Source organism: Hippoglossus stenolepis, chromosome 7, assembly GCF_022539355.2.
Source record: "Hippoglossus stenolepis isolate QCI-W04-F060 chromosome 7, HSTE1.2, whole genome shotgun sequence".
In the NCBI taxonomy this organism is placed as follows: Eukaryota; Metazoa; Chordata; class Actinopteri; order Pleuronectiformes; family Pleuronectidae; genus Hippoglossus; species Hippoglossus stenolepis.
The window spans coordinates 18,324,057-18,338,049 of record NC_061489.1 but is presented as its reverse complement, the minus strand read 5'-3'; the positions used below and the strand labels follow the sequence as shown (position 1 = coordinate 18,338,049).

Below are 13,993 nucleotides of genomic sequence, written 5' to 3'. Positions count from 1 at the left end.
ACATCCATCCCATCGATTGTCCGGGAACATGCAGCTGCATTGACCTTGAGGGATCACACTGGGCTACTAATGGACACAATATGATATCTGAGAAGATTGTTTTTCTTGTTTTTCTTTTTTTTTTGTATTTGATTTACCTTTGTTAAATCAATTCATACAAACCTTTATGAAATATGAGTTATGGGTTATAGATCTACAAGCACTCCAGAAGGTAAATATAGTTGCTAGCATTCATATCAAAATGACCAAATCACGTACTGAGCAGTGTTGCTGACTGATGCAGGAAAACGAGGGTCAAGTTGCTCAGCGGGACAAGTTAATGGATGCTAGAACATGGAGAGTGCAGGAAGTGGAGAAGAGGTCATGGCATGCTAATGTAATGGATTTTATATTCGCTGTCCGCAATTTTGCCGTTTCAAACTCGCCTTGCTGTTTGTGCTGTGAGCTCCCTTGCTTTCTCCGTATTCGAGATCCTCAGTGAGTGACTCTATGTGCCGTCGGGATGCAATTTGACGGGATCACAGCACTGTTTCTGAAGACAGCTAAACCGTCTGGTGACGCAAACAAACTGTGGCATCATCTGTCAAGTCAGAACATCCACTTCTAAACTGCAATAGTTCCCTGTCAGTTCCCAACTCAGCCAATCTTGATAGATCAACTTTTCTCAAAGTTTACGACTCCGAGATCTCACATCACATCAAAGTGCTTCATGATAAAATTAGTTGTGACAGCACCCTTTTAAATAGTTGTTGCAAACCTGTTTCAGACCTCCTTTATGGTTTTCTTACACAATAAGGATGTCGGTTGGTGGATTATGTCAAACTGGGGTAAAACATGAGAAAATCTGTGAGCAGGAGTGTATAAAACCCATTTAAACAGCCCTTATAATACACCACTGTAGTGATTAAGTATATAACTCTGATGTTAAGCTGTTTTTAATAGTAGCTGCTGTTGCAAAGTTGGGGAGGTCGTTGCACAGCGCCCGGATCACACACTCAGCAGTAAATTGGCTCAGGCAACTGTGGAATACCCTGGACACTTTCTTTCTAACATTGAGAAGGCAGTAAATAAACTGTCACTCCCTCTCTGTCTCTAATATGTCTCTAGTGCAGCACACAGAGATACGGCCAAGAGAGGGGAACGGGGCGAGGAAAACAGAAAACACTTTCTGGCTTGCGAAGCATTTTACCCGAGAGGTGGTTGTGATTCTGATCCCATTCTTGACTAAAAAAAGGTTCCTGAATTTAAGCAAACAAACTTTTCTCCAACTTCTGGCAATATCGCTGTACAGTGTTTTCTGTTTATGTGGAGGACCGCACAAATTTTCTCATCCTTAATCTGGGTTTCATCAGACCAAGCTGTCTCTGGGGCTGGCAGGCGACGTGATGGGAGAAATTGGGTGTCTGCATGAATCCTAACCAACATTAGCCCTGGCCGGCAGCCTGGCATATTACTTGGTGACCCCCTGAGATGAAACATGCAAGGACTTTACATAATCGTGTCCAACACCCAAAATGACCCCTCCAACTGTCTGTATGTGTCTGAGCCAAGCTAAACTCCTGGTCTCTTCTACTTTGATGCTTGGGCAGCTCTGGAAATGAGGGGGTCTGAGGAACTTTTAAGGTCATGAAAGTTCAAAATGCAATTTTTTGTGACTTCTTTGACAATCTTAAATGTCAGGGTGCCACAATTAGGCATCTTTGACAAGTTAAGAGTTCAATCGGTATTATACTATATACATACAGTATAACATTTTCTAAAGGTTATGTTTTCATCTCCATTTGTTTTTTTTTGTTTATTTCTCTTTTAGTTAGCAGGATTACACAAAAACTACTGGATAACCACAAAAGAGGAAGGATGCAGAATGGGTGAAGGAAGAAGCCATTACTTTTTTCTGTGATGTGGTTGAAATTGAATTTAAGGGCAGTATGCGCTCTACTGAGTGCCATTCTAGTTTAAGAATTGTGACTATGATATGCAGCGAGTGGGACATTTCATGATTAAAAAATAATTTACTAAATCTAAACGACCTTAATCACATCTTTGGCATATCTACTCCTTTGCATTGATTAACAGCTGACATATAAGACAGTATCTAAGAACTGGTATTTCTCTAATAAACAGCATGCAGAGGACTTGCTTGAGAAATAAATGAGTTACACACTCAAATTTGAATTTGGCCAATTAACATCCATATTACCCTGGATATCACAGGCGGTTGGATAAAAGCATCAAAAAAGGCTTGAAAGGCACAGAAAGGGGAGAGTGGGAACAGTTGCTACCAGTGAATGTCTGTGTTTGTGATGGGGAAAAGAGGCAAGCTGATGAATAACGAGCAGAAGCATGCTGCAGTGTTGGCAGGTGACCAGATACTGTACATAGTGTGCACCCTGTTGACTTTGACCGGGATCATATGAAGTACTCTATAGCTTTGGACTGTATGGGTTAAATCATTTGTCTGGGTTTGTTATGGGTTCTGGAAAATGCTGGGAAAAAATATATATATATAAAAAATAAAAAATAATAACTACCCAAGAGAAAGGTCGACCATACAAACGTCTGGATCTTGACCCACCGCTGCATGACTCAACAAAGATATACTATTTTGTTGTGTATTTGAAAAAAAATGGCTTTGGACTCATTGACTTGTTGATATATTACAATATTACTCCCCAATTACGGACTGCAATTTGCAGGTCTGCAGTCTCTATACCCACAGCTGTCAGGGGACACTCTGCTAGCCTCCCATTAATGTGGTGCTGACTGAGCAGTTTGCCTCATTGCCCCAATTAAATAGCTTAACGCTTGTTTACTCTCGGGGGGAACTTGCCCACCGCTTGTGTCACAGTCACTTTAGGCCGACTGCTCTACTGATCGTTCCTGTTCAGCTCGACCTGTAGTTAAAAAGAGGAACATGAACTGAGTGAAACAATAATGGAGCGGGTCCATTAGTGGCATAAGCTGGGATTTTAGTGTCAAGCAGAGGGTAAGGTTTGTCATAGCTGAGGCACTGGGAATGATGGGGACTATCTAAACGTTGATTTGACCCCATTATCAATACATAATGATTCATACATTTCTTAAATGAGGAAAATCTTTCTTCATAGCTGTGCTCATTAATTCATTAATTCAGCTCGTGCTTACTCTGATCTGCTCTCTCTCTCTCTCTCTCTCTCTCTCTCTCTCTCTCTCACACACACTGACACACACTCTCACACACACAAACAGTGTTATCAGACATATGTGTAAACTTAGACTGGGTAAAAACACTATAATTTGTGTACTTAGGCCATGTATGTAGAGGAGATGACGGGGTTTTAGTTTATAGACAAACAAAAACGTAGTGTTATGGATGTAGACTTGCAGTAGTGGCAGGACATGCATCATATACAGTACATGTCAGTATGCAAACCTCATATAACCCTAACTGTGCAGTACATCCTAGAATCACTGATACTATTCATTCATAACAAACTAGTGGTCTGTTTGAACAGAGGGCTCTTGTACTCCATTCTGTGTGGCGAGTCTGCTACAAGGAGAGGACCTGGGACACAAAGACGAATGTGAGAGAAGTGCTAATTAAACAGACAATGATTTAATGTAATAGGCCTGGCAACTTTGCTCAGCTTCACTTCTCCGCCTGTCTCCAGAGTGGTTCCTCGTTAATGTTGTCATGTACACCCACTCCTGCTGTTTGTCTGTGCCTTTAGTTCAAACCCCCGGAGGAGCCACAAATTAACACGATTTCAGGCTAAATCTGAGGAGGTAAGTAGTGAAAATACATGCGGGGGAAGATGACATCAAGCCAATGGAACATGCACGCTACCCTTTGCTCTTTGTCTCTATTTTTATCCATCTCATTCTGCTAAAGTCTTAGATATTCAAACTACAATTTAAACTTTAAATGTGAGACTATTTGACACGTGTTGTCTTACTTGCTCTTGTTAGAAGGACTTGTTCAAAGGTTCTTCAGGTGCACTCTATCCATCTGGATCTGCTAACACATTCATATGACGCAAATTGGACTTTTAAGCTCCTACACGTGACCAGACCGGTCAGGTTAGTACAGCAGTGCTGATGTGACACTGACACTCTCCTGCTGGCCTCCTCTCTCCAGGCACCGAATCGCATTATCATAAACATTATTTATTCATGCACAGTCTATTTATGTATTGACGTCGACAAACAGAGCTGTGGCTTTCATGCAGAAAGGCAGACGGCAATGGAGAAGAAAGAAAATTTAAACAAGCCGTTTAATTGGAGCACGAGTGCATCCTGAGGCTGCGTGTTTGTCCCCTGTCAACATCGCAGCAGTGTGTTCAGGACTTCTCTGTCATAGGGAGCGACGCTAGCCCCTTAAATGCAATTGCGTCATGTCAACTTCGTGGTGAATCACTGCCATGCATTTTACATCGGGTGCGGGAAATGGATGTGGCTACTCATTCCTCTTGCACTTCTGCTTACATTTACTTGGCTGAGTGAGCAGCAGATGAGTTATTTTGTCAATAAGGCTGAAACAGATTAGATAGGAGAGTGGACGTTGTGCTGCACACACACTGGACCTCATTCTGTCTCCAAGAGACAAATGGCATCACTGATTTTCATTATATAGCTCGAGATAGTGCATCTTAGAACTCACAGTTATTTTATACTGTAAAAGGTTAACCGGTGACTGATTAGATCAGGTAGATGTAGCTTTTTAAACGGAGTCGTGTTGACTTTTTATTTACGATATACAGTGTAATTCAAGAGAAGACCGTCTCTGTGTTTCAGTCATTCAGCATTTTAAAACTTGTGTAATCTGAACTCCTCATTGAACGCACACATGCCGCTGCCTCGTACGTCTGTGTTTACATATCTCTATAGATATCCGTCCGTCTGTGTATCCATTGCACAGCCTGAAACCATAAACACAGTCTTGCAGTCATTTGAATTATGGATGGGATATTTACACATCGGCCCCTCAGGCACCGTCTTTTGTTTCCGCTGCGGATCCAAAGACACAGAGGGAGAGAGAGAGAGAAACGGAGGCAGAGGAGACAGGAGCGAGAGATTTGAGAATGGCGAGGTATTGAGAGGTGATGACACAGAGTTACCAAAGAGAGTACAATAGAGAACAAACTGTGTGACAGCGGGCAGCAAACACAGGCCTGAGGATGGAGGAAAGAGACACTCTCTGTCTGTGGTCTCCTATCACCTCTACAGAGATAAACTGATATGATTTGAACCCATTCTCTTGGGTGCTACAGTCCAAGCCTATGTGCTGCTGGTATGCTGCTCTGTGAACCATGACTCCAATAAGTCAATGTTATGGTCTCTGCATCAGTCATGTCATTGTAATGTTGGAATGCATCAGGAGTAAGAGACTCAGGCTACTTCTATACTACTACGTTTTTGTATGAAAATGGCATTGTCGAACTAAAACGACCTCTGTCCACAGAAGCCTTTTGGCTCCATATCAGTTTAATCCCCGTCCATAATAACACATCTGAGCAAAGTCAACAGGGTCCGAGTGACACCTAGCCACTCAACAAAATCACGACTGTTTGCCGTCCTGGCTCCCAAATGGTGGAACGAGCTCCCCATTGACATCAAGACAGCAGAACATCTACACATCTTCCGCCGCAGACTAAAAACACATCTCCGACTACACCTTGGCTAAGAAGATGGTCTGAGTCAAGTTACACTTATATTTTGCACTTACATGTAGCACTTTGTAGTTTGGCTTTTTTGAAGCTGATGTACTTACATGTTTCTTGCTGTTTTGGGTTGTACCCTCATTATTAAATGCACTTATTGGAAGTCCGCTAACTTATGTGTAATGTAATGTAAAGCGTCATATTGCAGTGGAACTCTGAAGGCTACTGTCGTGATAGGAGCCTGATGAATCAGCAAAGGCTACATTCCATACATTGAAAAGACCCAGTCAGCAAGTGGTTGTTTATGTCGAAGATGTCCAAACTTCTGCCCATCCAGTGTAGTGTAGATGGCAGGCGTATCCCTAGCAGAGATGATTCCTTTTCAAATGAAAACGTAGTAGTGTGGATGTAGCATCAGAGGAAACTTTACTGCAAACTACCGACCCCATCAAAGACTTGCTAATGTTTGCACCTGTCAGAGAACTGTAGCAGACAAACTCCAGCATCTAAGCACAAACACAGATTAAACCTCACAGGGGAAGAACTTATTCAAAGTCTAAAATCCTTTAAATTCAGTATCTTTATCCAAACACCTTATAAATAAAGTCTTGAATCCATTTACAGAGATGGTTGAAAGTAACATTAGTCATCCTTGTTGGTTTTCATGAGACAGTTGCTAAGCGGCTAATCAACTCATAAAGTACTTGAGGTCCAGATCCAGGCATTGGACACATTACTGGGCTCTGAGCACAGATAAGTAAAAGCCCCACTTCCGCCCGTCCTATATAGGCCACATCTCTGAGTGTGCTTATTCTGTTTCTCTTTGGGACAGTTTTGTTTGTGTAGTCTCGTCCTCACCAAACAATCTGTGCTGCAATCCACATACTGAGTCAACTGAACATTTAGCCACAGTAAGCTGCTGATTGAAATCCATGAAAATCATTAATAGGTGCAACATAAAGCAGTGGGGATGGTGTTGCCATGGTAACAATGTGACAAGGCTGACTTTCCTGCTTAGATCCCTCAAAACAAACCTTCTTGTTTTTCTTTTCAAAATAAAAATAGATTTACCAACAAAAGTAGGCTATAAGTGCTAATAGGGTTATAGGTGATGAACAAAGGGAAAAACCTGAAAAAGTGGTGAAACAGGACGTCAATGCCTCCATTCACAGGGCATCATCACAAGAGTCCTATGGATTGGTGATTATAAAAATGATTAAATCATATGTTGCAGTCACCAGACCTATGGGACATTTTTTAGGATTTGAAAACACCAAATGAGGGAATATCTTAAGAAAGATTGGCGTTCATTCCTCCAATAGAGTCTGGAGACTTGTAGTATCAATGCTAATAAGCAACGGTGCTGTTCTGGACACTTTATGTTGGTTTTTCCTTTAATTCTACAAGTAGTGTCACACGTGTCTGGGAAAGTAGTAACGTCTTTATCGTAGGTTGTGTGTTTCTGTGTCTGTAAACCCTACTCCACACATGGTTTAACACAGTTTCCATCAACATCATCCATCAACAGTAATGACGTCCTCATCATCAGCTTACGTAAGAGTTATATTCTCCCCTCCTTCCTTTGTAAATTCAGTCACGTCCAACTGGAGCTGCAGCCAAACTGAATAATACATCTGTACGTCTCTAGCCAGACCTCTGCTGGAGATTCCACTTCTTAATCTCTCCCTCTCTCTATCCCTCTCTCTCTCTTTCTCACAAGGATAAGTGCATGTGCTTGAGTCCTTCAGCGGCTACACAGACCACAGCCTTCAACAGGTTAACTGATGTCCAAGTTTAGAAATACTGTACCAAACAGAGCACGCTTCTTTAGAGGCAACACGAGACAGAGCAGTGTTTTGCAGAGGACACATCAGCAGTGAGATAATTCATATCTTACCGAGCTGGAAGTCTGCAAAGAAAAAGCAATTTCTACAATCTTAGCACTCTATTGGGGGTTGGATGATAAATGAGGCATTCAGAGAACCTGAGTACCAGACAGTGCCGGGTATGGTTGCATGCTTGGAGCACATTTTTTGTATTATTATTGTATTCTTTACTTTACTGCAAATCCTACAACAGCTGATAACATAAAAAGAGTGCAGACATATCATCATGCTTCGAGGAAGGAAGGCCGGACTGATGACGGGACGGAGGGATGGAAGGAAGTATAGAGGGAGGGATGGAAGGAAGGAAGGAAGGAGGGTAGGAGGGAGTGAGAGAAGGAAGGAAGGAAGGAAGGAAGGAAGGAAGGAAGGAAGGAAGGAAGGAAGGAAGGACGGACGGACGGACGGACTGACTGAACAAGGCTGTAACTACAAGACTACAGGCAGAAGCAAGGAAGCAGAGGAAACAAGGGGGTGGGGGTTAGCTGACTTGAAGTCTGTAGCATTGTTTAGTCATGATTATGAAACCTCACATAGTCTTCAGGAGAGGAAGATAAAAAGAGTTTCACTCTTTTGTTGTGTGAGGTTAGTGGAAGTGGAAGCACATACAGAAATTGCCTTGTCATTGAACTCATTAAGGCGGCAGCTGCCTCCGTCTGCAACCCCTTTTCTTCTTGCACTTTGTTTTGGGCTGTGCTTGCGCCTCAGGGTAGCAATGACCGAGTTAATGGTTTGGGATAGGGAGGGGTGGGCAGGAGCTACAGATGCTATGCTCCTCAGTCCAACATATGGCGTGTGCAGACACACGCACACACACGCACACACACACTCATACAAACAGTGGACGACGGCAGAGATGGAGAGGTGCCCTCGTACATGTTCTCTGTGAGCAAACATGCCCCAAGCATTCAGTCTTATACTTTGCTCAAACACACTCACAAGCAGACCCTCGCACTTGCACCCACACACACACCTTCCTGCACAAACACATGCATGCTCGAAAGGGGAAGAGGCACACCAGATGCTCTCTAAAAAATGGGACAGCAATGAAAGAGAACTTAGTTTGGAGGGGAGGAGAACTATCAGTTCACACAGAATATGAGAGAGGGGGGAAAACAAGACGGGAATAGGCAGGGTAGACGAGGAGCATCAGCAAATCAAAACAAAGAGGGGGTGCGAACAAACCTTCGGGCTCTGTGCTCTCTTTGTGGATGGCTTGCTTCAGCGGGCAGCAGAAGATTTCGTGACACTTAGCACGAAAGGGGGACCCTTTACTCCTTATATCCGCAGAGTGGATGGAGTCCTGCCGTAACATAATGTACTCCTGGGTACCTGGGGCAGCGTCATCCTGGACTGCGGTGGTGCCATAACAGAATGAACTGGGGTTAGAACGCTCACCACACACAAAAACCAAAAGAAAACAACAACAAAGTGCAAAGAACACAAGGCTTAAACACAGGCAAAAAAAAATACAGCATTCATTAGCTAGAGCAATGGCTTTAAATAACAGTAGAGAACAAAGGAGAGAGGAAAGGGGGATAGAAGACAATAAGAAAGATAGAGACAGGCTTAGATCAAGAAAACCAAACTCTCAAAATAACTCAATTTAAAGAGAACCATAAAACAAAAGTGAGGGCTCGGCTAAATATATCCTCGGTCGCTGAAAAAGAAAAGTAACACAAAGTAACGATAAAAGGAAACAGTGTGACGTTCAAAATCAGTGTTATGGCAGGTTTTCAGCAGGCACTGAACCAGGACCCGCTGGAAATGAAGCGACGTACGGTTGGTAGAGAGGGAAATGGTCGCTTAAAATGAGTTCAGGTGATGTGTGATGGTGCCCATCCCCCCCCACCCTGCATCACCTTATGTCTACTGTATGAGCAGGCAAGCAGATGCGAAGGCATGCACAGGCCCCCGGGTCACACTGCGGTGGCCGGGATTTGCTTTCATGAAGTCATGCTTATACTCAAAGTTAGATGAATATGAGCTCCTGCAACGTCCCTCTCTGCATACGCGTCTGCAGAGAATCTGTACTGGGATCCGATGGAAAAGCTCTGTGTTTCTGTCTGTGTGTGTCGGGCCTACTGCATCTGTCCTCTTCTGGGCACAGGCCTTGGCTTCGATCATTGACCTATTTTGTGTTGATGGATTAGCTACAAGCGAATCAGCCCAAATATATTGTATCTTCTTTTCCTAATGGATTTTCAGGGCCAGAGGTCTGCTCTGACACATTTACTACTTTGTGAAAAGGACTTGCAGCCACCACCACACCATACACAACCCCATTTATAACATGTATGAGCAAAATATATTATTTTCTCATGACCCATGTCCCACACACACACAGAGTTGTGCTTGATGACCTGATATCCACTATTTCCTTTGTGTGAAAATATCAGGATCTTGTGTGAACCTCAGTCTCATCCTGAACGATGAATCACGACTGTATTACAGTGCTGCCTCAGTTTCTACTTCCTGTAAGAATACGCTAAGCTAATAAATACACTCAGACAATATCAGACACAGATTCCCATGTGCCGTATTTTGACTGAGAGTGCAAAGTGTTTCCATCACAACAAAAGATCAAGAAACACACACGTCTATCGTTGTGTTTCAAACAAAACCACGAGGGGAAAAAAAACAATTCCACAAATATTAGAGGCACATGGGTTGAATATTTTTTGAAATGGGACATGCAGAATTAGATGATACTGAACACTGTACACATGCTACATGTGCAGAAAAATAGGTGTACGGTGAAAACTAATACCTAGAATTTGCAGGCAAAGGGATTAAGTCCATTTATGTGATGAAAATGGTTTATGTAGGCATAGTTTTTATATTTGACTCTACTAATCTGAGTGTGCCATGTTACAAGCAGCAAACTCCATAAAATGTTCCGCACTCCATTCAGGAACACTACACACTCACTCTTATTGGTGCCAACCAGCTGTAGGGAGCCAAAACCACTTACTGCTGATTATTGGCTGTACAGTAGGTTTACTTTCATTCATAAAGCCCCTTTACACAAATAGTTTCTCATCTCCGTGACCAGTTCTCCGGGACTGTTATTAGTCTTTGCATCCAAATTTCAGCTTTACAGCCTCATCAAGCTACGTCTTTGTTATTCTTTTTGATTTAGTGACCTTTAATGGCCGAAGTTATCAAGTTAGCTGAAGTTAAAGGCCAGAATGCAACTGACGATTCTGGAGCAGATTCCCTTTCTGTCAGGTCAGCCATTGCCACTAGACTCGCTTGTGTTTTTACCCCATAAAACACACACACACAAACAGGCAGCAGAAAATCCGGGCCCCACACCCAGTGCAATTAATCAACCACATGCCTCTTCCCCTACAGGACTTATCAGTATCTCAGTGCCTCCTTCCAGCTCCTAAATAACCTGCTACGCTAACACCCCCACAGCGGGAGAAGGTTCTGAGAACCCAACTGATACAATCCACTGCAGCTTGAAACTATAATTGTGCTTTGGAATGACAGAGAGGTGACCTAAGTCTCCTTCCAGGAGTATTTTCTGCTCCTGAGGCACAGAGGTGCTGTTACCGAACCAGTGGACACAGTGAGATAATCTGCCCTTCACAACTGTTCATGCAACACAGATGAGCAGAGGAGAAACTGTCTCTTTAAACCACTTCTATTCTGAGCAATCAGGAGTCCATCGGCTATCATCTGATGACGAATTAGCCCCCTGGAGGCCATGGCCAATATTGTAGGACTTCCGGTGTAGATTGCAGATATCCAGGCAAAGACTCTCTTCCATTTATCGTACTCCGTTATGAGTCCGCCTAGTTTATTTTATCACACAAGTCGAACGTTTCTCCAAGCAGAACACAAACAGCGAATATTTTTGTATGTGTTTTAGGTCACATTTTGACTAATCTCTATTAACATTTATCTACATTTGAATACAGATACATTTAAAAAGCTGATTGTTAAAACATTTCAGTCAATGTGTCTTTTGCTCTCCATTTTGACCGTTTACCTGCAGGCAACCAAAGCCTTCACAAACGTGATTGGTCAAACGGAGAACAGAAGTTTTCTGGCACCAAATTCTTGTCCCTAACCTACGGTTTCTAGATATTCACATGCAGAATCTATATATCTACATGTAAAAAATATTTTCTAAGTAGTCCACCAAATGGCCCGATGAGTTTCTTTGCCCTCCAAACAAACCAAACAAAGAATGAAGACTTTGTCTCATCTGCACCAGACATGCGTTCCTGAGACACCTCCACTAGTTAGACGGAAAAGGATTGAACTCTATTTTGCTCACCGACCCAAATATGAATGCACTCTTGAGTTGCTTATTGTCATCCTCACCATCCTGTCTGATACTTAGTATTCTTCAGTGAACCCATTGCTTAGGTGGGAAATGCAGGTGTGGAAGATGGAGAGAATCGACTTTTGAGAACTTCAATAACTGCCTGATTCCACTCGCCATTTATTAACGAGCCCGCTAACCGCCGCCTCATCAGAGGTAATAAAACTGAATGACGGTAGGACTGGGAGGACGAGCAGGGGAGGGGTGGGCACCATCTTTTACACCCTGTCTCCTTCATCCTTGCACCAGCCTTGATGTAGAACGTATATCGGGATTGAAGGATTCGTGATGGATGGCACGACAGGGCGTGGGACCTCACTCTCTATCAGAGCAGCAGCCACTCAGAGTGAGCTGTCAGCCAGGTCCATGATAGGCAGTGATCTACAGGCACCAGTGTTGCCACACTGGACCTTCAGAACACTGCAATGGATGTCCTTGCCCCTGTGACAGGAATAAATCTCACAGTAAGGAGAAATGGGTATAAATAGGTGGATGGGGGGTGTGCGAGATGTATCTTGCTTCGGTTAGTTGCTCATCTATTTAAAGCCTCTTATGAATGACCGGGCATGTTCAGGTTTAAAGGCAACAGTATGGAAGATGTGCTATCTGCGTGGGCAGTATTTACTTGGAGCATAAAGCAGTGATATGCAATGACTGTGCTGTGCGTCTGTTCCTGTGTGGATACATCTGTTGGTTGGATGAGCAGGCTTGATGTGTCAAGGCGTCATCAGTGACACCCGGGCTCACAAACGCCAGGTTCAAGGACGCGTGTAATCAACTGAAGCACTGCAGGGTCTGGAGAAATGAACCACACTTCCATTTATGAGGTGCAATCTGCACAATTTACTCAAGTCATGGCAGATATATCCATCAAGGAAGTGGAACGCTTTCATCACGACTTGACAAATGGCATACTCACTAAATTAGAATCAGAATTAAGCACAGACACAGGTCTGTAGCCTAAGGTTTGTGTTTTCAAAAATAGCTTGGCCTCGATGTGGTTTTGCAAGGAGCAGAATCTAGCACATTGTCTTGGTTCAGCATGGCTCCATCTCGAGAAAGAATAGCTTTATTCTGGTTGTAAGTCACCTTGCAGGTAACAGAGAAAGTGAACTTGAGGTTTTCCTTGAAACGCAGAATGAGCTCACATTTTTATCCACGCTCTTACATCTCTCTGAGCTCATTGTTTATCTCTCCCTCTCCTTCTTTGTCTCTTTCTCCCGCTTGTTGTGTTGACATTTTGTGCTATAAACAGAAACCTATAGTGTGACCTGATAGCATGGGACTAATGTTGTGGCCTTTTGTAAGCAGAGAGATGTTAATTAAAATAAATGAGAAATTTTTCAGGCTATAGTATACCTCCATTGTTATTTTTAATAATGGCTATTAGCTTTATGGCACTGTAAAACACAGCGCCCTATAGGTTTAGCATAATGTCAAATACCAAGCTTGTGCATGCTCTGTTACTAATGTATTAAACATATTTGTAGAGTCTTAGTTTCATTAGCATAAAGAAAGTACGATCATAAAAGATATATTTTCATCAATACTGGCAATAAATCAAATGCAGCAGAATAATGTCATCATGGCTCCAGTCGAGCTCCGTGCACCAAAGCAATTCATTTACGCTGACATGCAGTAAGTAAAGAAGCTACGGATCTGCCTCAGAGGGCAGTCAAGCATCTTATCTTATTCACAGCATTCAACAACACTAAGTACACCCCCTGGTCAGTATCACTGAAATGTTAAGTAATTACAAACTGTCTCCATTTATTTACCCTTTTTTTTTTCAAAGCCCAAGAAGAAAGATAGGCTTTAATTTGAAAAACAGAAATGTTTGATTATTGAAACTATAATGAAATGACTATAATGAAGAACCAGAAGAAAGGTCAACACACCTTCATTTGTGAGATTTCAGTCTTTGATTTCTGCAGTATTTTGTACATGTCCTAATATTTAATGATATATTTTTTAATCTGGACATGCTCCATCAGTCTAAGCTTCTCTACCCTCTGATTTAAAATATTGCTCAGGTTTTTATTGAATGCAAGTTGGGTTACATACAATTTTTTTCTTCTTTAAAAGCGTTTGTGTGATTTATCTTTTGTCCTTGTGTTTGGAATCAGCGTCAT

The 13,993-nt window shown here is 42.5% G+C and overlaps 1 protein-coding gene across 3 annotated transcripts in view; it reads right to left on the bottom strand.

Moving 5' to 3' along the window:
- The window catches only part of fgf13a (fibroblast growth factor 13a), a 92,407-nt gene that overhangs the window by 40,043 nt on the left and 38,371 nt on the right, over positions 1-13,993 (bottom strand). For 2 of the 3 annotated variants that reach the window (XM_035162305.2, XM_035162306.1), the window contains exon 3: positions 8,708-8,875. The exons of the other annotated variant lie outside the window; for it this stretch is intronic. In XM_035162305.2, coding sequence (XP_035018196.1) covers positions 8,708-8,875 — 168 coding nt within the window. The remainder of the gene's footprint in view (positions 1-8,707; positions 8,876-13,993) is intronic. 3 annotated transcript variants of the gene reach the window in all.